General features: G+C 36.8%; 1 protein-coding gene across 3 annotated transcripts in view; it reads left to right on the plus strand.

The window, feature by feature from the left end:
* The window catches only part of sgsm2 (small G protein signaling modulator 2), a 126,342-nt gene that overhangs the window by 57,438 nt on the left and 41,358 nt on the right, over positions 1-27,546 (plus strand). For all 3 annotated transcript variants that reach the window (XR_014601379.1, XM_084065546.1, XM_084065547.1), the window contains exon 4: positions 9,751-9,918. Coding sequence is in view for 2 of the 3 variants with exons in the window: in XM_084065546.1 (XP_083921672.1) it covers positions 9,751-9,918 (168 nt within the window). In the remaining variant the exon portion in view is untranslated. The remainder of the gene's footprint in view (positions 1-9,750; positions 9,919-27,546) is intronic.

The following is a 27,546-nucleotide window of genomic DNA, read 5'->3' on the forward strand; positions in this document are numbered from 1 at the left end:
AGGCCACAATAGCCTACCTGACCTGGCGGAGACCTGTGCTTTATATTTTCCTTTATATTCTTGCTCGTCAGAACGTACGCTTTATGACGTCAACGAGCGTGTTGCCCAACACTTAAGCCGCAACTCGTTGACGGATGCTCTGTGTCGATTTGTAGTTTTTTATCTTTTGTAGCTGTCAGTGTGAACCCTGCATTATAGAGTAACACATGAGCAGCACATTAGAGGCAGCTGTGGCACAGTTTTACAACCATTTTTTATCCATTTATGATTTTTATGTAGCTGCTAATAGTACGTCAGTTACAGTAGGACAAAATGCAGTAAAGCAGGAAGTTGATCCTAAAGATGATACAGTGTGAAATATGATCACGTTGCCAGCAGTCACAACGTCTGGCCAGGAGTGTTTATTGAAGCGCTGTGTTGGCGCTCTGTGATAAGCCCTGTGTGTGTGCGTGCGTGTGTGCGCGTGCGTGTGTGTGTGTGTGTGTGTGTGTGTGTGTGTGTGTGTGTGTGTGTGTGTGTGTGTGTGTGTGTTCACACAATATGATGAACTGCTTTGTCTGCAGGCACTTAGCTGCAAGCCAAGCTGTTTGCAAGTCCATTAGGTGTCCATTAGGCAAAGCCACATGGCTACAATGGACAACTCCAGGGCTAAAGCACGAGTCTTCCAAATGGTGTGGTGGTGGTGTGTGTGTGTGTGTGTGTGTGTGTGTGTGCGGGGGGGGGGGGGGGGGGGTTGGGGTTGCTAGGTTATATTCTGGTAAAGGTTCTGAACCTGAAACTAAAATCCAACGTCCACAATTCCATATCGCGGTTCCGTCACGGATGATATAAAAGACAATATAATAATAAATGTTTTTAATCAAAATACCAGGGAAGAATTTTCAAATGTAGGCAGGACCAAGCGGGTGTCGGTGAAATTGGCTCTGAGAGACTGTTTAAAAAAGAGCTGTGATCTGATTGGACTAAACCAGACACTGCACTAAATCCCCAAGCATGTCTGAGTCTAGTCTGGGAGTATTCGGCTTGGAGCCTGGACAACAGGGGCGCGGCCACTGCGTTGTGATTCAAATCAACAGCTAATGAAGAAAAGGGGGCGGGATCCACATGCAGTGGGTGTTGCATCTAAATAGGATCGACGGGAAGCAATTTCCCTTTGAGAAATTTCGGCCGCCATTGTTGTGTATTGCTGTTTGCCTCTCGTCGGACTTTTTAGACAAGTTGCACAGCTCTCAGACCGGTAAGAGGCGTGTCCGCTCAGATTCTGAGCGTAAGTTACATCCCGCCCACAAATACCAGGGCTCTGGCCCAGAAGTTCCTCGCCAGAGCTGGCGAAAACTTCTGGGAACTCAGATTAGTCTGAGTCAGGTCTGGTCTGAGCTGACAGCTCAATGGGATACAGCCTCCCTGACCATAAACCTAGAATTTGTTGTACAACGCGGAGTCATGCACCAACGATGCGACATGCTGTGAGCTTGTACACTAGATCGGCTATGCTAGGTGCATGACACATACAGTGAGGCATATACGCAAGGCAATACTGACTGTTGTTAATATTACACATTTTAGCTGATTTAATAACCCCCCTCACACACGGAATCAGGGAGAATTGCCGATAGGCTCTGTAGATGCATTATGTGATCGCTAGATGAGGTCAGTTGAGTGTTAGGGATGTGATAAATCTGGCTGTGTTTTATTTCCCCTGAGAGAGAACGCATAGATTACAGTATAACCCCCCCACCCAGAACTCATGCAGGCATGCATGTATGTATGTACCGTATGTGCACGTGTGTGTGTATGTATGTGTTTGTATATGTTACAGGGAAATTGAAAAAGGAGCGCTCGTTTTCAACCCCCCAGGCAATTCTGTAGAACCAACACTAGAGGGCAATGCAAGCCACACTAGACTAGAGCCCCCCACCACACACACACACACACACACGCGCGCGCGCGCCCCGCCTCTCGCCGAAGCCCCGTGCCTAAAAACGAGCATACCTTTCCAATTTCCCAACGAATGCCAATTTCCCTGTGACATATATACACGAATCCACAGAGCGCTGCCCTGCGCGCAGCCATTGCTGCGGTGTCAACGCTCCGCGGACGCGACACCGCAGCAATGGCCGCCTACAGGCAGCTACAGGCAACGCGTCTGTGGATTTGTCTATACCAATGGGTCAGCTTGAGATTTTTACATTGACTCCAATACGGAAGAGACGGTTCATATGAATGGCCTGTAGTTTCGCCGTTTTACCCCTGCTGGTGTCAGAAAGAATATTCTCTCAATGTAAGCGTATGGGTTTTTGACTTAACTTTAGACTTAATTTTCTTACCTTAAAGGTATTGTAGGGAACATTAAGCCTAAATTTAAAAAAAATATATATATATATATTTTGCATTTTTTCCCCTCTATCAGCCACTATATAATGATGCTGGGGTGTTTTCCTTCATTGAAACACAGTCCTCCTTCTGAAATCCGCATTTTCCCTAATGTTTATGTGTTCTATGTTTATGTCCGGGACGTAAATTAACGCACGCATGTGCGCGTCCGTGCGCGTCCGTGTCCGTATGAACGTTTACTTTCGGTTTTAAAACGCTCTCAAACTTCGTTTTTGAGGCACAGAATTTACTTTTAAGATAGCGTGTGGATAGAATTTAGTTGTTTAACTTCATATATGTGGTCAATTTATCATGAAAGAGCCTATTTAAAAATAAAAATTCAGAGAACCAGCAGGGCGGGAATTTCCGCATATTGTATCCCAATAAAGCAACCTGTTTTGGGGCACCATCCCTTAAAAAGCTATGGAACTCCCTCCTGCGTCACCCCCTGGTGGTCGGGGAAAAGTACTGCTGGTGTTTATTTACCTCTGAACTCCCGCGTATACCTTTAATAAACATTGTCATAAATACTATATGCTTCCAGTTGCTAGTTTAAAGTCTCCTTTCAATCATCATGATAAAAAAAATGATGGTCCCATTTATTTTAAAATTTACGACAAAGTAGGTTATGCTCTAGGAGGGGCGGGATGATTTGATTGACAAGCTACACAACCAATAGCATTCATCCCCCCCCCCTCCCCGCTCTTGATTGACAAGCTACCCGACCAATAGCATTCTTTGGGGATTGTTTTCCGGTGCCTGTTCCCGACGTGCTCTTTGGCATATATTAAAGATGGCGAATTTCAAATTCCCGAACAATCGGCTTCATTTTCGGTCTGTAGAAACCAGAGGTCTGGCTTTGTCCTTCTCTTTTATACAGTCTATGGTATATACACAGTATATAAATATATTTTTCACATTTTCACTTTTCTTTCTTCTTCAGATTTTCTCCAAAACACATACAAATCGCTGCACATGATCAGGTGACGAACATGTATCATTCAGATTTTTCATATTCTATTGTTTGCCTATGATTGGTTTCCAAAATGAGTGGGATCATGATTGCAACATCCAGTCATCCTTAATTAGAATTGCATATCAAAGAGCCTTTATAGTGCACCTCCAAAAGCACTTTAACTTCTGCCACAAATACAAAAGATGCATAGTATGTCATAGAAACGCCATTTTCCCTCATAGAAATGCTGTTTCCCCTCCTCGGGTTCTGACGGCTGCTAACCTCTTGTCACCAGCCTTACCACCGCGGAGGAAAGCCTGGTATTCATTCTAAACTGGCCCGTGTGATCCGGTTTAGAAAAAAAGAATTGTGTTCCGGTTTTCGTCGCATTGTTTTTGTTCCCCGCATAATGCGAATCAATTAGTTTACTCTCGCTAGTCGTGCTACAAGTTAGAATAAAAGGTGGACATACCAAACGATTATTATACCAAACCAAACGATTATACCTGGTCAGGCAACCCAGCCTGGTGGAGTTATGCGCTCCCTTCTAGTTGTTATCTAGCATGCCACACCAACATTTAGCTGCTTTTACCTGTATGAGTGAGTCACAAATAAAACCACTTGAATAGGCTCATGTACACATCTATACTGTACATCAGGGGTTTTCAACTGATTTTGACCCAGGGACCACCATCCTGACTAAGAGCAACCTGGGGACCACCACTATTGTGTGTGGTGGGTCCATCATAGACCCACCCCACACAATAGTGGTGGGGGGTTCATGCACCGCAGGGAGCTGGAGAAAATGTCTATAATATCAATATAATATCTAATAAAATACAGTGATTTTGTTTGAATATGATGGAATATGATTAAGGATTACTGTGATTATGGTAAGCTCACATTTCATATCACACACACACCATACAGTAAGAACTCCTGTAAGTTATTAGAAATAAAATAAAATAAAAACGTTTATTTTTTATTTTCTTATGCATGGCCAGGGACCACCTGCAATACCTGGTTGCAGGTGGTCCCTGGACCTGGTCCCTGGTCCCTGGATCTGGTGGTCCGCGGACCACTGGTGAGTGGTCCGCGGACCACCGGTTGAAAACCCCTGCTGTACATCTATGCACACATTTTAACACACACACACACACACACACACACACACACACACACACACACACACACACACACACACACACACACACACACACACACACACACACACACACACACACACCTCTTGCCTATCACCCCACCCAGGGCTTCATTGCTCATTTACTCCAGTTGCCTTAGCAACCTCGTTACGCTACTGTTGGTGAGAGGAGAGAGGGAGAGAAACAGAGAGAGAGAGAGAGAGAGAGAGAGAGATACAGTAGCACAAATCGTTTCTGTATAGGGCAGAAAACGTTTCGTTTTTTTCATAAATTAATGCCCTAGTTCGTTGTACCAGTTTGTCGCACAGAAGCGGTGAAAATAGCCGATCTACAGTATGATGCGATGCGTTGTGAGATTGTAGATCTGTTATTTTTGTTAAGTGTATGTGGGCTTTATACATTTTGAACCAATGAAACATATTAACAAGATATTGTGACTAAATAATAGCTACATTGGCAATGATATGGTGTGGAGATGCTGTGTGTTGGTTCGTAGTGTATAAGGTTTCTATAGGGGAACCAGCTGCTCCTCTGAAGGACAGAGCTCCGGTATATGATGTGTTCGCAGCTGTGCCTTATCAGCCTGTCTTATACAGTAAGGAGAGTGAAATGCCCATGCGTGTTGAAATGAGTGTGCGTGTGCAATGTAATTGTGCAGGTGTGTCTCAATCAGCATGTGTGTGAGGCAAGCCAGTGGTGAAGAAATACGTCGATTTATTTCTAAAAGTAACAATAACCCAATATATTTTCCCGCCGTAATCTGAAGACTCATCGCTTCAAACTCTACCTCAGCCCGTAGCACTTGCCCTAGCCTTGACGACCATGCCTTCTTATGCAAAGGTTAAAATGTAATTTAGATAGCATGTTGTAGGTTCATTTGTTGACCTGGCATCCAATAGTTTGTATAGTTTCAATGTACATATTATATATTTTTTTGATATTATAATGTTTAGACTGATAGGTTCTTGGTTTACCTATGATCCTAGATTACTGAGGCACTACACTGTCTCTATGCATTTGATCTATTACCTTGTGTTTGCCTTGCTTACTGTAAATCGCTCTGGATTAAGAGCGTCTGCTAAATGCCTAAATTGTTATAGAAATACTCTGTTACAAGTACAAGGCCTGCATTCAAAATTGTACTTTTGTCAAAACTATAAAAGAATTGGCATAAAAATATACTTAAAGTACCAAAAGTAAAAGTAAGTATTATACACAATGCCCCATTTCACAAGGTTAATTTTTTTCCCAAAATCTTCAGATCTACAAACTCACAACTTCCATTTTGAGCCTGCAGCAAGCTATTTTCATTGAGCACCGGTGTCGTGCAACAAAGTATAAATCAGGTATTAAGTAGGACTATCATCTGTATTCATTTATTGATTGAGATGCTCTGCACCTCTGACTTGCGTTGCAGCTGCAGTCAGCAGTTTGAGTATTGACATGTTATCAATTTGGGAGCCAAAGATTCCGTTTTGTTGATGCCACACTTCCTCAGGCAGAAACACACAAACCCACCACCAGTGGTGGACAGTAACATTGGTTACAGTGCATTTAATTTTACTTTTCTTTTTTGTAACTGTACTTTACTTGAGTATATGTATTTTTGGATGACTTTCACTCTACTACATTTCAAAGACCAATATTGTACTTTTGACTCTGCTACGTGTCTAGGAAGGGAAACGTGCATTATGAATTAACCACTTATTTCAAATATAGTGAAAATAGCAGATCTACAAGCTCACAACACATCGCGATGTGAAAAATAATGTTTTTATTTTATTTTATATACAGTAGTATTCCATATCCAAGGGTTTGGAATACTAAATGAGGGGAAAAGTAGAGCAAAGGAAAAGGTACAGTAAAACTCAACTAACTTGATTCTGCCTATGTGGCCGTCTTTTTGCAAATGGTCTTTTTGGCCATTTGTCGGCTTTCCGTGTGTTGCGCACATTTTGCATGTATGCGTTCTATGCGCCAATGCGCCTCCAATTGTTTTTTAGACTGCACTGGCTGCACAAAACAGGCGGCCTGTTTACACAACCTGCATTTATCAGCCTGCAACCAGTGTGCAGGTGTGGCTGAAGCCGTAGGGATGTTTTTTGTGGGAGAATAATATTGAACAGAGATGATTTGTCTGACCACACAATGGGACATGTGGACAGGGAATGTTGGTCATTTCAATGTGAGAATCAGCATGTTCATACAAGCATGTCGTGTTTGTTCCCCAAGGAAGATCCTACTTATGAAATGTACTCAGTTCACATCCCCTGACAACAGTTTGTCATCCAGCCGAGTACATTGAGCACACGCTGCGCAAATCTAGGTGGATACAGGGGTTTGTTCTTAAAAATGATCCAGAACATGAATTCTGTAACATGTCCCAGATTTGTGAGCGTGTAGCACTACAGGACATCTTGTCAATTCATTGCTGATAGAGATATCTGAGAAGTGTATTTTCTATAAAATACAAAATACATGTATTTTAATGTAAAACATCCTTTGGCACTATTATTTAGTATTTTATTTTGATAACAAGATACATTTTCATGTGTTTTTACCCATCCGCATAGGCAAACGCAAAGCACCTGCTGAAGCACACACGCACACACGCACGCACAGACGCACAGAAACAGGGCAAGTAATAGCTAGGACCAAAACTAATGTAGAAACAATATTGTGAAACCGTACGGTTTATAAAAAGAAGTTTAGGCATTGCAGAAGAGAGAACATGACAAATAAGTAGAAATATGTGTCTGTTATTTTAACCAATCTGTGTTTGGTACGGTAACATTTTGCATCTTAATCCCATGTATAACGCACTGACTTTTTACCAGGTTGCAAAACCTGGTCTACATCTACACTCGCTAGTCCTGACTTTTGTGTCACTTTTTCCTCATTGGCTGGTCCTTTAGCCAATGAGGGCTCAATGTCCTCTCAGAATATGGGATCTAAAGACGACCCACAATACTGTGTTCGGTCACTGTATGTAACTCTATGGTAAGTGGCGCTGTTGCTCAATGTCCTCTCAGAATATGGGATCTAAAAACATTGGCATGTTTAGTGAGAGAAATAAGCAACCATATGGGATTTAATCACGTTGCCATGTTTAGTGAGAGAAATAAGCAACCTGGTATAATATGACTATATATATATATATATATATATATATATTTCTTTCTCTAAGCACCTTAACCAACGTCCATAAGTATATCATGCACAGTATACATTGCTGCTAAGCTCAGGCACCTTCGTCATATGTTTTATCTCAGGTACTAGTGTAAATATGTAGATAACTTGTGGGTAGGATAAGGACTGTAGTTAAATAAGGGATGGGGTGAGCATGCGCTTTGGGGGTAGGCTTGAAGAATTGAAATTCAGATCATGTAAATGTCCCAGCAGATTAATCATCATGGCATATTCCTTGTCATATTCACATTGACTCAGGATGTAATCACCAGCCACCGCCGGTTATATGTTGACATTTGTTGACATTTTGTTAGAGCCTAAACCATGAGATGCTGCTTGGTGCTGTACAGCAATACACTGCACAGGAAACAGATGTTTGAACTCATTGATACATGTAATGATCTCCCTAATTAAACACAGATGATGCTGTGGTTACATTTATATGAACAGATGTTTAGCAAGAGCCATATTATATCATTTATGTCTCAATAAACCTCAAAACCCTTGAAATGAGTTACATTTTTAGCAGGAAAATGGCTTCCCTCAAAGGTTATTTCAGATCCAACTGATCAATTCTTTGAAGTAACGTTGTGTACTAATACTGAATGTAGATGATGCTTCTCTTCACAGAAAAACAATACAGTACATAGCTCCCCGGATTTTTAAGAATTATATTTGCTTCTGCTCTTAAAGGGACTACACCATGAATTTTTACTTTTTCTTCTTTTTTTGTGTTTTTGGTCTCCCCTACCTCTCTTCTATCCCCAAAAATACCCCAGTTTGAACACTCATGCTTTCACAGCAAATCTGGGGTTTTCTGTAAATTGGTCTCAAAACAGGCCAAACTGATTTGCACCCTGACGTGACGTCACGTCAGGGTACAATCCCTCACGTTTTTCAGTTCCAACCAAAAAAAAAAAAAAGAAAATATGTTTTTTCCTTTTTTTTGTTCTTTCTTTTTTTGTTTGTTTACTTTTTCCACACAGAACCAGGAGATAACATGCATTCAAACTGGCTCAATAGCACACCGTGCCAAACAGGACAATGTGGTATTGCAGGTGAAAGTGCTTTATAAGCCAGAGAGAAGTTAGTTGGAATGAGTATATCTGAGGAGTATATCTTGATTTAGGCTCAAACCTTTTGAAAAACGTTTGAAAAACAATATGATATTAAATATTATTATTATTTTTTAAATTCATGATGTAGATCCTTTAAATGGTTTCAGAATTTAAACTGGTCTGTTGACAAAGCGCTTGCATTATAATTCCACCTCTGTCAACAGTCTGCTAATGTTTGTGTTTGTTTCCTTGAAATTCCATAACCTTAGAATGTCTGTTGTGATTTTAATTTTATAAAAAATGTCTTTGCGGCACACACACACACACACACACACACACACACACACACACACACACACACACACACACACACACACACACACACACACACACACACACACACACACACACACACTTACACACACACACACTTACACACACAATCACACACACTCTCTTCAGCAAGCACATACACATAATTTGGTGATTGAAGTGGAAGTTGAAGTGGATGTGTCTGATTGTGTTGTAGAGGATATTGTAAGAGTGTGTTCGTCATAATACACCACTACTCTTGATACTCTCACTAAGATCAGAGACACACTGCTGTGCCAGACTACCCTCCTCACAGACAGCCCACACTGATGTACCCTTCTCATAGCCCGCACTGTGCCATCAACAGCGTTCACTTGCTTTACATTGATTGCCTGTTCGTTTTGTAATCACAATAACCATGTTGAAGTTTTTGCTGATCACTTGGACACTTGGCACTCCACTGACAACAGCACTGAATCTTCATGGGCCGGAGGCATCTGGCAGTTAAAAGGCCAATTAAATATTTGTCATGAGGGCTTCCAGATCAGTTAGACCCATGTCCTCTGGCACTGCTGGTTTTCTATTCCATTCAGTAGTTGCTATAAATCAGTTCTAGGGGGAATCCAGGTGTAGATGCATTCCATATATTGTGTGTATTGATGGACCCATTCTGTCTTGACCTTTGCCCTTAATGCTGCAGGAGAGCCCAGAGTGTTGGTCATGAACCGCTCAGGAGGCAGGGCTCCACATCATCCAGCCGCTCACCCCAGCCCCTTTCCGCTCAGGCCATCAGACACATCTGGGTTCGCACCGCCCTCTTCGAGAAAGTCCTGGACAAGTTGGTTCAGCACATCGTAGACAACTCCAGGTGAGGTGGATTTTAATATAGAGGTCCTTGTCTCATTGACTAGAATAAAGTCTTTCGTTCGAGAATGCTAAAGATTAACGAGTCACTTCAAACAAATTCATTTTGGTCTTGTCTAGCCTCTCCAGCACACATAGCACAGTTGTTATGTGTGCTGTGTGCAAAGCTGTGTGCTGTTGTTCAATGGAGTACGTTTCAGGCAATTTAGAGTTGATTGGTAGTACTTTGTAGTGGAGTAATTTTTTTTTCACCATTGTGTCACTACCGAAACGTTTTTATGTCACTACCGAAACGAAAGTTAAATCCGAAAAAATCACTAAGTGTGGAGGCCAAAATCGTCCCCCCAAAAACCTGTTAGGAGTACGTTTCAGGCAATTTAGAGTTGATTGGTAGTACTTTGTAGTGAAGTAATTTTTGTTTTCACCATTGTGTCACTACCGAAACGTTTTTGTGTCACCACCGAAACGAAAGTTAAATCCAAATAAATCACTAAGCGTAGAGGCCAAAATCGTCCCCCCAAAACTTTGTAGTGGAGTAATTTTTTTTCCACCATTGTGTCACTACCGAAACGTTTTTGTGTCACTACCGAAACGAAAGTTAAATCCGAAAAAATCACCAAGTGTGGAGGCCAAAATCGTCCCCCCAAGAACCTGTTAGGAGTACGTTTCAGACAATTTAGAGTTGATTGGTAGTACTTTTTAGCGGAGTAATTTTTGTTTTCACCATTGTGTCACTACCGAAACGTTTTTGTGTCACTACCGAAACGAAAGTTAAATCCGAAAAAATCACAAAGTGTGGAGGCCAAAATCGTCCCCCCAAAAACCTGTAAGGAGTACGTTTCAGGCAATTTAGAGTTGATTGGTAGTACTTTGTTGTGGAGTAATTTTTTTTCCCACCATTGTGTCACTACCGAAACGTTTTTGTGTCACTACCGAAACGAAAGTTAAATCCGAAAAAATCACCAAGTGTGGAGGCCAAAATCGTCCCCCCAAAAACCTGTTAGGAGTACGTTTCAGGCAATTTAGAGTTGATTGGTAGTACTTTGTAGTGGAGTATTTTTTTTTTTCACCATTGTGTCACTACCGAAATCAACTTTAACTTTAAATTGCCTGAAACGTACTCCTAACAGGTTTTTGGGGGAACAATTTATTTTTCGTTTCGGTAGTGACACCATTGTGTCACTACCGAAATGGAAAAAAAATGACTAAGTCCAGAGCTTGATGAATGTTAGGGACCAAAAAAAAAGTCACTACCAATCAACTTTAAATTGCCTGAAACGTACTCCTAACAGGTTTTTGGGGGAATTTTTTTTTTTTCGTTTCGGTAGTGACACCATTGTGTCACTACCGAAACGGAAAAAAAATCCAGAGCTCGATGAATGTTAGGGACCAAAAAAAAAGTCACTACCAATCAACATCTGATTGTGATATACATAAAATTCAAAGCTCCTTGCAAACGGAATTTAATTTGGTTCAAAAATGGCTTTTAAATAATAATCTTATATTAAACAAGCAGAAGTCGTGCAGTATGGTGTTTGGTACTCGGTACTTTCTTAACCGTACATCCTCTGAATTATCTATTTGTTTTACAGATGGCTCTCCCCTTAAAACAGTGGAAACATTCAAATACTTAGGACTTTGGTTAGATTCTGAATTTTCTTTTAAGCCCCATATCGATTCTGTTAGGAGTAAAGTAAATAATGGTCTCAGATTAATGTATAGATCAATAAACTGTTTTACTTTTCAAATAAGAAAACATATTGTTCAGCAGCTTCTACTTCCTATCATTGACTATTGTGACATCCTTTATCAGAACACCTCTGGGACACATCTTCATTCGTTAAATGTAGTTTACAATAATATATGTAGATTTGTACTCAGGTGTCCTTACAGTACACATCATTGTGTTCTGTATGATACGTTAAACTGGTTATCTCCTCAGGATAGGAGACATTTTCATTGGTTGCTTTTTGTTTTTAAATGTATTTACTTTAATTATCCTTCTTATCTGAAAGATATTTTACGTCCGTTCAATTCAAGATACCCTTTAAGACATACTCAACAACCTGCTTTTGAAGTACCTGTCGGTATAAACAAAGAAATTGGGAGACGTTCGTTTAAGTTTAAAGCACCTTCTGATTGGAACAATTTATCCACTTTACTTAGATCAATTATTTCTTTTTCTGTTTTCAAAATAACTCTGCTTGATTCCCTAAAATCTAACTGTTCTTGCTTTTGATTTATTTTATTTTATTTATTATTATTATTATTATTATTTTTCATAATTGATTGTTTTATTATTATTTTATTTTATTTTTTAATTTGTATTTGTATTATTATTATTTTGATTACTATTATTTTTATTATGGCGTAAGAGATGTAGACTGGTCTGGGATGGTGTGAGAGCCCTATATGTGTATGTTTTGTTGTTGTTGAATGTTACGTGATTGTTTTGTATCAATGTTTGTGTGTTGTGCCTGAGGACCCCCTGGAAGACGAGATGCTGCATCTCAAGGGGTTTATCCTCCAATAAAATTTTCAAATCAAATCAAAAAAACTTTAAATTGCCTGAAACGTACTCCTAACAGGTTTTTGGGGGAACAATTTTGGCCTCCACACTTAGTGATTTTTTCGGATTAAACTTCGTTTCGGTAGTGACACCATTAAAAAATCACTAAGTCCACAGCTCGATGAATGTTAGGGACCAAAAAAAAAGTCACTACCAATCAACTTTAAATTGCCTGAAACGTACTCCTAACAGGTTTTTGGGGGAACAATTTTTTTTTCATTTCGGTAGTGACACTACCGAAACGAAAAAAAACTTGTTCCCCCAAAAACCTGTTAGGAGTACGTTTCAGGCAATTTCAAGTGGATTGGTAGTGACTTTTTTTGTGAATTTATTTTTCCGTTTCGGTAGTGACGAAAAAAAAATTGGTGACGGAAAAATTGGTGACGAAAAAAAATTTGGTAGTGACGAAAAAAAAAATTGTTCCCCCAAAAACCTGTTAGGAGTACGTTTCAGGCAATTTCAAGTGGATTGGTAGTGACTTTTTTTGTGAATTTATTTTTCCGTTTCGGTAGTGACGAAAAAAAAATTGGTGACGGAAAAATTGGTGACGAAAAAAAAATTGGTAGTGACGAAAAAAAAAAATGTTCCCCCAAAAACCTGTTAGGAGTACGTTTCAGGCAATTTCAAGTGGATTGGTAGTGACTTTTTTTGTGAATTTTCTTTCCGTTTCGGTAGTGACAAAAAAAAAATTGGTGACGAAAAAATTGGTAGTGACGAAAAAAAAATTGTCCCCCCAAAAACCTGTTAGGAGTACGTTTCAGGCAATTTCAAGTGGATTGGTAGTGACTTTTTTTTCCGTTTCGGTAGTGACGAAAAAAAAATTGGTGACGAAAAAATTGGTGACGAAAAAAAAATTGGTAGTGACGAAAACAAAATTGTTCCCCCAAAAACCTGTTAGGAGTACGTTTCAGGCAATTTCAAGTGGATTGGTAGTGACTTTTTTTGTGAATTTTTTTTCCGTTTCGGTAGTGACGAAAACAAAATTGGTGACGAAAAAATTGGTGACGAAAAAAAAATTGGTAGTGACGAGAAACAAATTGTTCCCCAAAAAACGTGTTAGGAGTACGTTTCAGGCAATTTCAAGTGGATTGGTAGTGACTTTTTTTGTGATTTTTTTTTTCCGTTTCGGTAGTGACGAAAAAAAAAATGTTCCCCCAAAAACCTGTTAGGAGTACGTTTCAGGCAATTTCAAGTGGATTGGTAGTGACTTTTGTTGTGATTTTTTTTTCCGTTTCGGTAGTGACGAAAAAAAAATTGGTGACGAAAAAATTGGTGACAAAAAAAATTGGTAGTGACGAAAAAAAAAGATGGTTCCCCCAAAAACCTGTTAGGAGTACGTTTCAGGCAATTTCAAGTGGATTGGTAGTGACTTTTTTTGTGAATTTTTTTTTTTGATTCGGTAGTGACGAAAAACAAATTGGTGACGAAAAAATTGGTGACGAAAAAAAAATTGGTAGTGACGAAAAAAAAATTGTTCCCCCAAAAACCTGTTAGGAGTACGTTTCAGGCAATTTCAAGTGGATTGGTAGTGACTTTTTGTGATATTTTTTTTCCGTTTCGGTAGTGACGAAAAAAAAATTGGTGACAAAAAAAATTGGTAGTGACGTAAAAAAAATTGTTCCCCAAAAACCTGTTAGGAGTACGATTCAGGCAATTTCAAGTGGATTGGTAGTGACTTTTTTTGTGATTTTTTTTTTCCGTTTCGGTAGTGACGAAAAACAAATTGGTGACGAAAAAAAAATTGGTAGTGACGAAAAAAAAATTGTTCCCCCAAAAACCTGTTAGGAGTACGTTTCAGGCAATTTCAAGTGGATTGGTAGTGACTTTTTTTGTGATTTTTTTTTTTCCGTTTCGGTAGTGACGAAAAAAAAATTGGTGACGAAAAAAAATTGGTGACAAAAAAAATTGGTAGTGACGAAAAAAAAATTGTTCCCCAAAAACCTGTTAGGAGTACGTTTCAGGCAATTTCAAGTGGATTGGTAGTGACTTTTTTTGTTATTTTTTTTTCCGTTTCGGTAGTGACGAAAGAAAAATTGGTGACGAAAAAAAATTGGTGACGGAAAAAAAATTGGTAGTGACGAAAAAAAAATTGGTAGTGATGAAAAAAAAATTGTTCCCCAAAAACCTGTTAGGAGTACGTTTCAGGCAATTTCAAGTGGATTGGTAGTGACTTTTTTTGTGATTTTTTTTTTCCGTTTCGGTAGTGACGAAAAAAAAATTGGTGACGAAAAAAAATTGGTGACGAAAAAAAATTTGGTAGTGACGAAAAAAAAATTGGTAGTGATGAAAAAAAAATTGTTCCCCCAAAAACCTGTTAGGAGTACGTTTCAGGCAATTTCAAGTGGATTGGTAGTGACTTTTTTTGTGATTTTTTTTTTCCGTTTCGGTAGTGACGAAAAAAAAATTGGTGACGAAAAAAAAATTGGTAGTGACGAAAAAAAAAATGTTCCCCCAAAAACCTGTTAGGAGTACGTTTCAGGCAATTTCAAGTGGATTGGTAGTGACTTTTTTTGTTATTTTTTTTTCCGTTTCGGTAGTGACGAAAGAAAAATTGGTGACGAAAAAAGAATTGGTGACGAAAAAAAAATTGGTAGTGACGAAAAAAAAATTGGTAGTTATGAAAAAAAAATTGTTCCCCCAAAAACCTGTTAGGAGTACGTTTCAGGCAATTTCAAGTGGATTGGTAGTGACTTTTGTTGTGATTTTTTTTTCCGTTTCGGTAGTGACGAAAAAAAAATTGGTGACGAAAAAATTGGTGACAAAAAAAATTGGTAGTGACGAAAAAAAAGATTGTTCCCCCAAAAACCTGTTAGGAGTACGTTTCAGGCAATTTCAAGTGGATTGGTAGTGACTTTTTTTGTGATTTTTTTTTTCCATTTCGGTAGTGACGAAAAAAAAATTGGTGACGAAAACATTGGTGACAAAAAAAATTGGTAGTGACGAAAAAAAAAATGTTCCCCCAAAAACCTGTTAGGAGTACGTTTCATGCAATTTCAAGTGGATTGGTAGTGACTTTTTTTGTGATTTGTTTTTCCGTTTCGGTAGTGACGAAAAAAAAATTGGTGACGAAAAAAAATTGGTAGTGACGAAAAAAAAATTGGTAGTGATGAAAAAAAAATTGTTCCCCCAAAAACCTGTTAGGAGTACGTTTCAGGCAATTTCAAGTGGATTGGTAGTGACTTTTTTTGTGATTTTTTTTTCCCGTTTCGGTAGTGACGAAAAAAAAATTGGTGACGAAAAAAAAATTGGTAGTGACGAAAAAAAAATTGTTCCCCCAAAAACCTGTTAGGAGTACGTTTCAGGCAATTTCAAGTGGATTGGTAGTGACTTTTTTTGTTATTTTTTTTTCCGTTTCGGTAGTGACGAAAGAAAAATTGGTGACGAAAAAAAATTGGTGACAAAAAAAATTGGTAGTGACGAAAAAAAAATTGGTAGTGATGAAAAAAAAATTGTTCCCCCAAAAACCTGTTAGGAGTACGTTTCAGGCAATTTCAAGTGGATTGGTAGTGACTTTTGTTGTGATTTTTTTTTCCGTTTCGGTAGTGACGAAAAAAAAATTGGTGACGAAAAAATTGGTGACAAAATAAATTGGTAGTGACGAAAAAAAAGATTGTTCCCCCAAAAACCTGTTAGGAGTACGTTTCAGGCAATTTCAAGTGGATTGGTAGTGACTTTTTTTGTGAGTTTTTTTTTCTGATTCGGTAGTGACGAAAAACAAATTGGTGACGAAAAAATTGGTGACGAAAAAAAAATTGGTAGTGACGAAAAAAAAATTGTTCCCCCAAAAACCTGTTAGGAGTACGTTTCAGGCAATTTCAAGTGGATTGGTAGTGACTTTTTGTGATATTTTTTTTTCCGTTTCGGTAGTGACGAAAAAAAAATTGGTGACGAAAAAAAAAATGGTAGTGACGAAAAAAAAATTGTTCCCCCAAAAACCTGTTAGGAGTACGTTTCAGGCAATTTCAAGTGGATTGGTAGTGACTTTTTTTGTGAATTCTTTTTTCCGTTTCTGTAGTGACGAAAAAAAAATTGGTGACGAAAAAAGAATTGGTAGTGACGAAAAAAAAATTGTTCCCCCAAAAACCTGTTAGGAGTACGTTTCAGGCAATTTCAAGTGGATTAGTAGTGACTTTTTTTGTGAATTCTTTTTTCCGTTTCGGTAGTGACGAAAAAAAAATTGGTGACAAAAAAAATTGGTAGTGACGAAAAAAAAATTGGTAGTGATGAAAAAAAAATTGTTCCCCCAAAAACCTGTTAGGAGTACGTTTCAGGCAATTTCAAGTGGATTGGTAGTGACTTTTTTTGTGATTTTTTTTTTCCCGTTTCGGTAGTGACGAAAAAAAAATTGGTGACGAAAAAAAAATTGGTAGTGACGAAAAAAAAATTGTTCCCCCAAAAACCTGTTAGGAGTACGTTTCAGGCAATTTCAAGTGGATTGGTAGTGACTTTTTTTGTGAATTCTTTTTTCCGTTTCGGTAGTGACGGAAAAAAAATTGGTGACAAAAAAAATTGGTAGTGACGTAAAAAAAATTGTTCCCCAAAAACCTGTTAGGAGTACGTTTCAGGCAATTTCAAGTGGATTGGTAGTGACTTTTTTTGTGATTTTTTTTTTCCGTTTCGGTAGTGACGAAAAACAAATTGGTGACGAAAAAAAAATTGGTAGTGACGAAAAAAAAATTGTTCCCCCAAAAACCTGTTAGGAGTACGTTTCAGGCAATTTCAAGTGGATTGGTAGTGACTTTTTTTGTGATTTTTTTTTTTCCGTTTCGGTAGTGACAAAAAAAAATTGGTGACGAAAAAAAATTGGTGACAAAAAAAATTGGTAGTGACGAAAAAAAAATTGTTCCCCAAAAACCTGTTAGGAGTACGTTTCAGGCAATTTCAAGTGGATTGGTAGTGACTTTTTTTATTATTTTTTTTTCCGTTTCGGTAGTGACGAAAGAAAAATTGGTGACGAAAAAAATTTGGTGACGAAAAAAAAATTGGTAGTGACGAAAAAAAAATTGGTAGTGATGAAAAAAAAAATGTTCCCCCAAAAACCTGTCAGGAGTACGTTTCAGGCAATTTCAAGTGGATTGGTAGTGACTTTTTTTGTGATTTTTTTTTTCCGTTTCGGTAGTGACGAAAAAACAATTGGTGACGAAAAAAAAATTGGTAGTGACGAAAAAAAAATTGTTCCCCCAAAAACCTGTTAGGAGTACGTTTCAGGCAATTTCAAGTGGATTGGTAGTGACTTTTTTTGTTATTTTTTTTTCCGTTTCGGTAGTGACGAAAGAAAAATTGGTGACGAAAAAAAATTGGTGACGAAAAAAAAATTGGTAGTGACGAAAAAAAAATTGGTAGTTATGAAAAAAAAATTGTTCCCCCAAAAACCTGTTAGGAGTACGTTTCAGGCAATTTCAAGTGGATTGGTAGTGACTTTTGTTGTGATTTTTTTTTCCGTTTCGGTAGTGACGAAAAAAAAATTGGTGACGAAAAAATTGGTGACAAAAAAAATTGGTAGTGACGAAAAAAAAGATTGTTCCCCCAAAAACCTGTTAGGAGTACGTTTCAGGCAATTTCAAGTGGATTGGTAGTGACTTTTTTTGTGAATTTTTTTTTCTGATTCGGTAGTGACGAAAAACAAATTGGTGACGAAAAAATTGGTGACGAAAAAAAAATTGGTAGTGACGAAAAAAAAATTGTTCCCCCAAAAACCTGTTAGGAGTACGTTTCAGGCAATTTCAAGTGGATTGGTAGTGACTTTTTGTGATATTTTTTTTTCCGTTTCGGTAGTGACGAAAAAAAAATTGGTGACGAAAAAAAAATTGGTAGTGACGGAAAAAAAATTGTTCCCCCAAAAACCTGTTAGGAGTACGTTTCAGGCAATTTCAAGTGGATTGGTAGTGAATTCTTTTGTGATTTTTTTTTTCCATTTCGGTAGTGACGAAAAAAAAATTGGTGACGAAAACATTGGTGACAAAAAAAATTGGTAGTGACGAAAAAAAAAATGTTCCCCCAAAAACCTGTTAGGAGTAAGTTTCATGCAATTTCAAGTGGATTGGTAGTGACTTTTTTTGTGATTTGTTTTTCCGTTTCGGTAGTGACGAAAAAAAAATTGGTGACGAAAAAAAATTGGTAGTGACGAAAAAAAAATTGGTAGTGATGAAAAAAAAAATGTTCCCCCAAAAACCTGTTAGGAGTACGTTTCAGGCAATTTCAAGTGGATTGGTAGTGACTTTTTTTTTGAATTCTTTTTTCCGTTTCTGTAGTGACGAAAAAAAAATTGGTGACGAAAAAAAAATTGGTAGTGACGAAAAAAAAATTGTTCCCCCAAAAACCTGTTAGGAGTACGTTTCAGGCAATTTCAAGTGGATTGGTAGTGACTTCTTTTGTGATTTTTTTTTTCCGTTTTGGTAGTGACGAAAAAAAAATTGGTGACGAAAACATTGGTGACAAAAAAAATTGGTAGTGACGAAAAAAAAATTGTTCCCCCAAAAACCTGTTAGGAGTACGTTTCAGGCAATTTCAAGTGGATTGGTAGTGACTTTTTGTGATATTTTTTTTTCCGTTTCGGTAGTGACGAAAAAAAAATTGGTGACGAAAAAAAAAATGGTAGTGACGAAAAAAAAATTGTTCCCCCAAAAACCTGTTAGGAGTACGTTTCAGGCAATTTCAAGTGGATTGGTAGTGACTTTTTTTGTGAATTCTTTTTTCCGTTTCTGTAGTGACGAAAAAAAAATTGGTGACGAAAAAAGAATTGGTAGTGACGAAAAAAAAATTGTTCCCCCAAAAACCTGTTAGGAGTACGTTTCAGGCAATTTCAAGTGGATTGGTAGTGACTTTTTTTGTGAATTCTTTTTTCCGTTTCGGTAGTGACGAAAAAAAAATTGGTGACAAAAAAAATTGGTAGTGACGAAAAAAAAATTGGTAGTGATGAAAAAAAAATTGTTCCCCCAAAAACCTGTTAGGAGTACGTTTCAGGCAATTTCAAGTGGATTGGTAGTGACTTTTTTTGTGATTTTTTTTTTCCCGTTTCGGTAGTGACGAAAAAAAAATTGGTGACGAAAAAAAAATTGGTAGTGACGAAAAAAAAATTGTTCCCCCAAAAACCTGTTAGGAGTACGTTTCAGGCAATTTCAAGTGGATTGGTAGTGACTTTTTTTGTGAATTCTTTTTTCCGTTTCGGTAGTGACGGAAAAAAAATTGGTGACAAAAAAAATTGGTAGTGACGTAAAAAAAATTGTTCCCCAAAAACCTGTTAGGAGTACGTTTCAGGCAATTTCAAGTGGATTGGTAGTGACTTTTTTTGTGATTTTTTTTTTCCGTTTCGGTAGTGACGAAAAACAAATTGGTGACGAAAAAAAAATTGGTAGTGACGAAAAAAAAATTGTTCCCCCAAAAACCTGTTAGGAGTACGTTTCAGGCAATTTCAAGTGGATTGGTAGTGACTTTTTTTGTGATTTTTTTTTTTCCGTTTCGGTAGTGACAAAAAAAAATTGGTGACGAAAAAAAATTGGTGACAAAAAAAATTGGTAGTGACGAAAAAAAAATTGTTCCCCAAAAACCTGTTAGGAGTACGTTTCAGGCAATTTCAAGTGGATTGGTAGTGACTTTTTTTGTTATTTTTTTTTCCGTTTCGGTAGTGACGAAAGAAAAATTGGTGACGAAAAAAATTTGGTGACGAAAAAAAAATTGGTAGTGACGAAAAAAAAAATGGTAGTGATGAAAAAAAATTTGTTCCCCCAAAAACCTGTCAGGAGTACGTTTCAGGCAATTTCAAGTGGATTGGTAGTGACTTTTTTTGTGATTTTTTTTTCCGTTTCGGTAGTGACGAAAAAACAATTGGTGACGAAAAAAAAATTGGTAGTGACGAAAAAAAAATTGTTCCCCCAAAAACCTGTTAGGAGTACGTTTCAGGCAATTTCAAGTGGATTGGTAGTGACTTTTTTTGTTATTTTTTTTTCCGTTTCGGTAGTGACGAAAGAAAAATTGGTGACGAAAAAAAATTGGTGACGAAAAAAAAATTGGTAGTGACGAAAAAAAAATTGGTAGTTATGAAAAAAAAATTGTTCCCCCAAAAACCTGTTAGGAGTACGTTTCAGGCAATTTCAAGTGGATTGGTAGTGACTTTTGTTGTGATTTTTTTTTCCGTTTCGGTAGTGACGAAAAAAAAATTGGTGACGAAAAAATTGGTGACAAAAAAAATTGGTAGTGACGAAAAAAAAGATTTTTCCCCCAAAAACCTGTTAGGAGTACGTTTCAGGCAATTTCAAGTGGATTGGTAGTGACTTTTTTTGTGAATTTTTTTTTCTGATTCGGTAGTGACGAAAAACAAATTGGTGACGAAAAAATTGGTGACGAAAAAAAAATTGGTAGTGACGAAAAAAAAATTGTTCCCCCAAAAACCTGTTAGGAGTACGTTTCAGGCAATTTCAAGTGGATTGGTAGTGACTTTTTGTGATATTTTTTTTTCCGTTTCGGTAGTGACGAAAAAAAAATTGGTGACGAAAAAAAAATTGGTAGTGACGAAAAAAAAATTGTTCCCCCAAAAACCTGTTAGGAGTACGTTTCAGGCAATTTCAAGTGGATTGGTAGTGAATTCTTTTGTGATTTTTTTTTTCCATTTCGGTAGTGACGAAAAAAAAATTGGTGACGAAAAAAATTTGGTGACGAAAAAAAAATTGGTAGTGACGAAAAAAAAATTGGTAGTGATGAAAAAAAAATTGTTCCCCCAAAAACCTGTCAGGAGTACGTTTCAGGCAATTTCAAGTGGATTGGTAGTGACTTTTTTTGTGATTTTTTTTTTCCGTTTCGGTAGTGACGAAAAAACAATTGGTGACGAAAAAAAAATTGGTAGTGACGAAAAAAAAATTGTTCCCCCAAAAACCTGTTAGGAGTACGTTTCAGGCAATTTCAAGTGGATTGGTAGTGACTTTTTTTGTTATTTTTTTTTCCGTTTCGGTAGTGACGAAAGAAAAATTGGTGACGAAAAAAAATTGGTGACGAAAAAAAAATTGGTAGTGACGAAAAAAAAATTGGTAGTTATGAAAAAAAAATTGTTCCCCCAAAAACCTGTTAGGAGTACGTTTCAGGCAATTTCAAGTGGATTGGTAGTGACTTTTGTTGTGATTTTTTTTTCCGTTTCGGTAGTGACGAAAAAAAAATTGGTGACGAAAAAATTGGTGACAAAAAAAATTGGTAGTGACGAAAAAAAAGATTGTTCCCCCAAAAACCTGTTAGGAGTACGTTTCAGGCAATTTCAAGTGGATTGGTAGTGACTTTTTTTGTGAATTTTTTTTTCTGATTCGGTAGTGACGAAAAACAAATTGGTGACGAAAAAATTGGTGACGAAAAAAAAATTGGTAGTGACGAAAAAAAAATTGTTCCCCCAAAAACCTGTTAGGAGTACGTTTCAGGCAATTTCAAGTGGATTGGTAGTGACTTTTTGTGATATTTTTTTTTCCGTTTCGGTAGTGACGAAAAAAAAATTGGTGACGAAAAAAAAATTGGTAGTGACGAAAAAAAAATTGTTCCCCCAAAAACCTGTTAGGAGTACGTTTCAGGCAATTTCAAGTGGATTGGTAGTGAATTCTTTTGTGATTTTTTTTTTCCATTTCGGTAGTGACGAAAAAAAAATTGGTGACGAAAACATTGGTGACAAAAAAAATTGGTAGTGACGAAAAAAAAAATGTTCCCCCAAAAACCTGTTAGGAGTAAGTTTCATGCAATTTCAAGTGGATTGGTAGTGACTTTTTTTGTGATTTGTTTTTCCGTTTCGGTAGTGACGAAAAAAAAATTGGTGACGAAAAAAAATTGGTAGTGACGAAAAAAAAATTGGTAGTGATGAAAAAAAAAATGTTCCCCCAAAAACCTGTTAGGAGTACGTTTCAGGCAATTTCAAGTGGATTGGTAGTGACTTTTTTTTTGAATTCTTTTTTCCGTTTCTGTAGTGACGAAAAAAAAATTGGTGACGAAAAAAAAATTGGTAGTGACGAAAAAAAAATTGTTCCCCCAAAAACCTGTTAGGAGTACGTTTCAGGCAATTTCAAGTGGATTGGTAGTGACTTCTTTTGTGATTTTTTTTTTCCGTTTTGGTAGTGACGAAAAAAAAATTGGTGACGAAAACATTGGTGACAAAAAAAATTGGTAGTGACGAAAAAAAAATTGTTCCCCCAAAAACCTGTTAGGAGTACGTTTCAGGCAATTTCAAGTGGATTGGTAGTGACTTTTTTTGTGATTTGTTTTTCCGTTTCGGTAGTGACGAAAAAAAAATTGGTGAAGGAAAAAAAAATTGGTAGTGACGAAAAAAAAATTGTTCCCCCAAAAACCTGTTAGGAGTACGTTTCAGGCAATTTCAAGTGGATTGGTAGTGACTTATTTTGTGAATTCTTTTTTTCCGTTTCGGTAGTGACGAAAAAAAAATTGGTGACGAAAACATTGGTGACAAAAAAAATTGGTAGTGACGAAAAAAAAATTGTTCCCCCTAAAACCTGTTAGGAGTACGTTTCAGGCAATTTCAAGTGGATTGGTAGTGACTTTTTTTGTGATTTTTTTTTTCTGTTTCGGTAGTGACGAAAAACAAATTGGTGACGAAAAAATTGGTGACGAAAAAACAAATTGGTAGTGACGAAAAAATTGGTGACGAAAAAAAAATTGGTAGTGACGAAAAAAAAATTGTTCCCCCAAAAACCTGTTAGGAGTACGTTTCAGGCAATTTCAAGTGGATTGGTAGTGACTTTTTGTGATATTTTTTTTTCCGTTTCGGTAGTGACGAAAAAAAAATTGGTGACGAAAAAAAAAATGGTAGTGACGAAAAAAAAAATGTTCCCCCAAAAACCTGTTAGGAGTACGTTTCAGGCAATTTCAAGTGGATTGGTAGTGACTTTTTGTGATATTTTTTTTTCCGTTTCGGTAGTGACGAAAAAAAAATTGGTGACGAAAAAAAAATTGGTAGTGACGAAAAAAAAAAATGTTCCCCCAAAAACCTGTTAGGAGTACGATTCAGGCAATTTCAAGTGGATTGGTAGTGAATTCTTTTGTGATTTTTTTTTTCCATTTCGGTAGTGACGGAAAAAAAATTGGTGACGAAAACATTGGTGACAAAAAAAATTGGTAGTGACGAAAAAAAAAATGTTCCCCCAAAAACCTGTTAGGAGTACGTTTCATGCAATTTCAAGTGGATTGGTAGTGACTTTTTTTGTGATTTGTTTTTCCGTTTCGGTAGTGACGAAAAAAAAATTGGTGACGAAAAAAAATTGGTAGTGACGAAAAAAAAATTGGTAGTGATGAAAAAAAGATTGTTCCCCCAAAAACCTGTTAGGAGTACGTTTCAGGCAATTTCAAGTGGATTGGTAGTGACTTTTTTTGTGAATTCTTTTTTCCGTTTCTGTAGTGACGAAAAAAAAATTGGTGACGAAAAAAAAATTGGTAGTGACGAAAAAAAAATTGTTCCCCCAAAAACCTGTTAGGAGTACGTTTCAGGCAATTTCAAGTGGATTGGTAGTGACTTATTTTGTGAATTCTTTTTTTCCGTTTCGGTAGTGACGAAAAAAAAATTGGTGACGAAAACATTGGTGACAAAAAAAATTGGTAGTGACGAAAAAAAAATTGTTCCCCCAAAAACCTGTTAGGAGTACGTTTCAGGCAATTTCAAGTGGATTGGTAGTGACTTTTTTTGTGATTTGTTTTTCCGTTTCGGTAGTGACGAAAAAAAAATTGGTGACGAAAAAAAAATTGGTAGTGACGAAAAAAAAATTGTTCCCCCAAAAACCTGTTAGGAGTACGTTTCAGGCAATTTCAAGTGGATTGGTAGTGACTTATTTTGTGAATTCTTTTTTTCCGTTTCGGTAGTGACGAAAAAAAAATTGGTGACGAAAACATTGGTGACAAAAAAAATTGGTAGTGACAAAAAAAAAAATGTTCCCCCTAAAACCTGTTAGGAGTACGTTTCAGGCAATTTCAAGTGGATTGGTAGTGACTTTTTTTGTGATTTTTTTTTTCTGTTTCGGTAGTGACGAAAAACAAATTGGTGACGAAAAAATTGGTGACGAAAAAACAAATTGGTAGTGACGAAAAAATTGGTGACGAAAAAAAAATTGGTAGTGACGAAAAAAAAATTGTTCCCCCAAAAACCTGTTAGGAGTACGTTTCAGGCAATTTCAAGTGGATTGGTAGTGACTTTTTTTTGAAATTTTTTTTCTGATTCGGTAGTGACGAAAAACAAATTGGTGACGAAAAAATTGGTGACGAAAAAAAAATTGGTAGTGACGAAAAAAAAATTGTTCCCCCAAAAACCTGTTAGGAGTACGTTTCAGGCAATTTCAAGTGGATTGGTAGTGACTTTTTGTGATATTTTTTTTTCCGTTTCGGTAGTGACGAAAAAAAAATTGGTGACGAAAAAAAAATTGGTAGTGACGAAAAAAAAATTGTTCCCCCAAAAACCTGTTAGGAGTACGTTTCAGGCAATTTCAAGTGGATTGGTAGTGAATTCTTTTGTGATTTTTTTTTTCCATTTCGGTAGTGACGAAAAAAAAATTGGTGACGAAAACATTGGTGACAAAAAAAATTGGTAGTGACGAAAAAAAAAATGTTCCCCCAAAAACCTGTTAGGAGTACGTTTCATGCAATTTCAAGTGGATTGGTAGTGACTTTTTTTGTGATTTGTTTTTCCGTTTCGGTAGTGACGAAAAAAAAATTGGTGACGAAAAAAAATTGGTAGTGACGAAAAAAAAATTGGTAGTGATGAAAAAAAAATTGTTCCCCCAAAAACCTGTTAGGAGTACGTTTCAGGCAATTTCAAGTGGATTGGTAGTGACTTTTTTTGTGAATTCTTTTTTCCGTTTCTGTAGTGACGAAAAAAAAATTGGTAGTGACGAAAAAAAAATTGGTAGTGACGAAAAAAAAATTGTTCCCCCAAAAACCTGTTAGGAGTACGTTTCAGGCAATTTCAAGTGGATTGGTAGTGACTTCTTTTGTGATTTTTTTTTTCCGTTTTGGTAGTGACGAAAAAAAAATTGGTGACGAAAACATTGGTGACAAAAAAAATTGGTAGTGACAAAAAAAAAATTGTTCCCCCTAAAACCTGTTAGGAGTACGTTTCAGGCAATTTCAAGTGGATTGGTAGTGACTTTTTTTGTGATTTTTTTTTTCTGTTTCGGTAGTGACGAAAAACAAATTGGTGACGAAAAAATTGGTGACGAAAAAACAAATTGGTAGTGACGAAAAAATTGGTGACGAAAAAAAAATTGGTAGTGACGAAAAAAAAATTGTTCCCCCAAAAACCTGTTAGGAGTACGTTTCAGGCAATTTCAAGTGGATTGGTAGTGACTTTTTTTGTGAATTTTTTTTTCTGATTCGGTAGTGACGAAAAACAAATTGGTGACGAAAAAATTGGTGACGAAAAAAAAATTGGTAGTGACGAAAAAAAAATTGTTCCCCCAAAAACCTGTTAGGAGTACGTTTCAGGCAATTTCAAGTGGATTGGTAGTGACTTTTTGTGATATTTTTTTTTCCGTTTCGGTAGTGACAAAAAAAAAATTGGTAGTGACGAAAAAAAAATTGTTCCCCCAAAAACCTGTTAGGAGTACGTTTCAGGCAATTTCAAGTGGATTGGTAGTGAATTCTTTTGTGATTTTTTTTTTCCATTTCGGTAGTGACGAAAAAAAAATTGGTGACGAAAACATTGGTGACAAAAAAAATTGGTAGTGACGAAAAAAAAAATGTTCCCCCAAAAACCTGTTAGGAGTACGTTTCATGCAATTTCAAGTGGATTGGTAGTGACTTTTTTTGTGATTTGTTTTTCCGTTTCGGTAGTGACGAAAAAATAATTGGTGACGAAAAAAAATTGGTAGTGACGAAAAAAAAATTGGTAGTGATGAAAAAAAAATTGTTCCCCCAAAAACCTGTTAGGAGTACGTTTCAGGCAATTTCAAGTGGATTGGTAGTGACTTTTTTTGTGAATTCTTTTTTCCGTTTCTGTAGTGACGAAAAAAAAATTGGTAGTGACGAAAAAAAAATTGGTAGTGACGAAAAAAAAATTGTTCCCCCAAAAACCTGTTAGGAGTACGTTTCAGGCAATTTCAAGTGGATTGGTAGTGACTTCTTTTGTGATTTTTTTTTTCCGTTTTGGTAGTGACGAAAAAAAAATTGGTGACGAAAACATTGGTGACAAAAAAAATTGGTAGTGACGAAAAAAAAATTGTTCCCCCAAAAACCTGTTAGGAGTACGTTTCAGGCAATTTCAAGTGGATTGGTAGTGACTTTTTTTGTGATTTGTTTTTCCGTTTCGGTAGTGACGAAAAAAAAATTGGTGACGAAAAAAAAATTGGTAGTGACGAAAAAAAAATTGTTCCCCCAAAAACCTGTTAGGAGTACGTTTCAGGCAATTTCAAGTGGATTGGTAGTGACTTATTTTGTGAATTCTTTTTTTCCGTTTCGGTAGTGACGAAAAAAAAATTGTTGACGAAAACATTGGTGACAAAAAAAATTGGTAGTGACGAAAAAAAAATTGTTCCCCCTAAAACCTGTTAGGAGTACGTTTCAGGCAATTTCAAGTGGATTGGTAGTGACTTTTTTTGTGATTTTTTTTTTCTGTTTCGGTAGTGACGAAAAACAAATTGGTGACGAAAAAATTGGTGACGAAAAAACAAATTGGTAGTGACGAAAAAATTGGTGACGAAAAAAAAATTGGTAGTGACGAAAAAAAATTTGTTCCCCCAAAAACCTGTTAGGAGTACGTTTCAGGCAATTTCAAGTGGATTGGTAGTGACTTTTTGTGATATTTTTTTTTCCGTTTCGGTAGTGACGAAAAAAAAATTGGTGACGAAAACATTGGTGACAAAAAAAATTGGTAGTGACGAAAAAAAAATTGTTCCCCCAAAAACCTGTTAGGAGTACGTTTCAGGCAATTTCAAGTGGATTGGTAGTGACTTTTTTTGTGATTTGTTTTTCCGTTTCGGTAGTGACGAAAAAAAAATTGGTGACGAAAAAAAAATTGGTAGTGACGAAAAAAAAATTGTTCCCCCAAAAACCTGTTAGGAGTACGTTTCAGGCAATTTCAAGTGGATTGGTAGTGACTTATTT

This window comes from Gymnoscopelus microlampas (assembly GCF_963454915.1).
Source record: "Gymnoscopelus microlampas genome assembly, chromosome: 8".
In the NCBI taxonomy this organism is placed as follows: domain Eukaryota; kingdom Metazoa; phylum Chordata; class Actinopteri; order Myctophiformes; family Myctophidae; genus Gymnoscopelus; species Gymnoscopelus microlampas.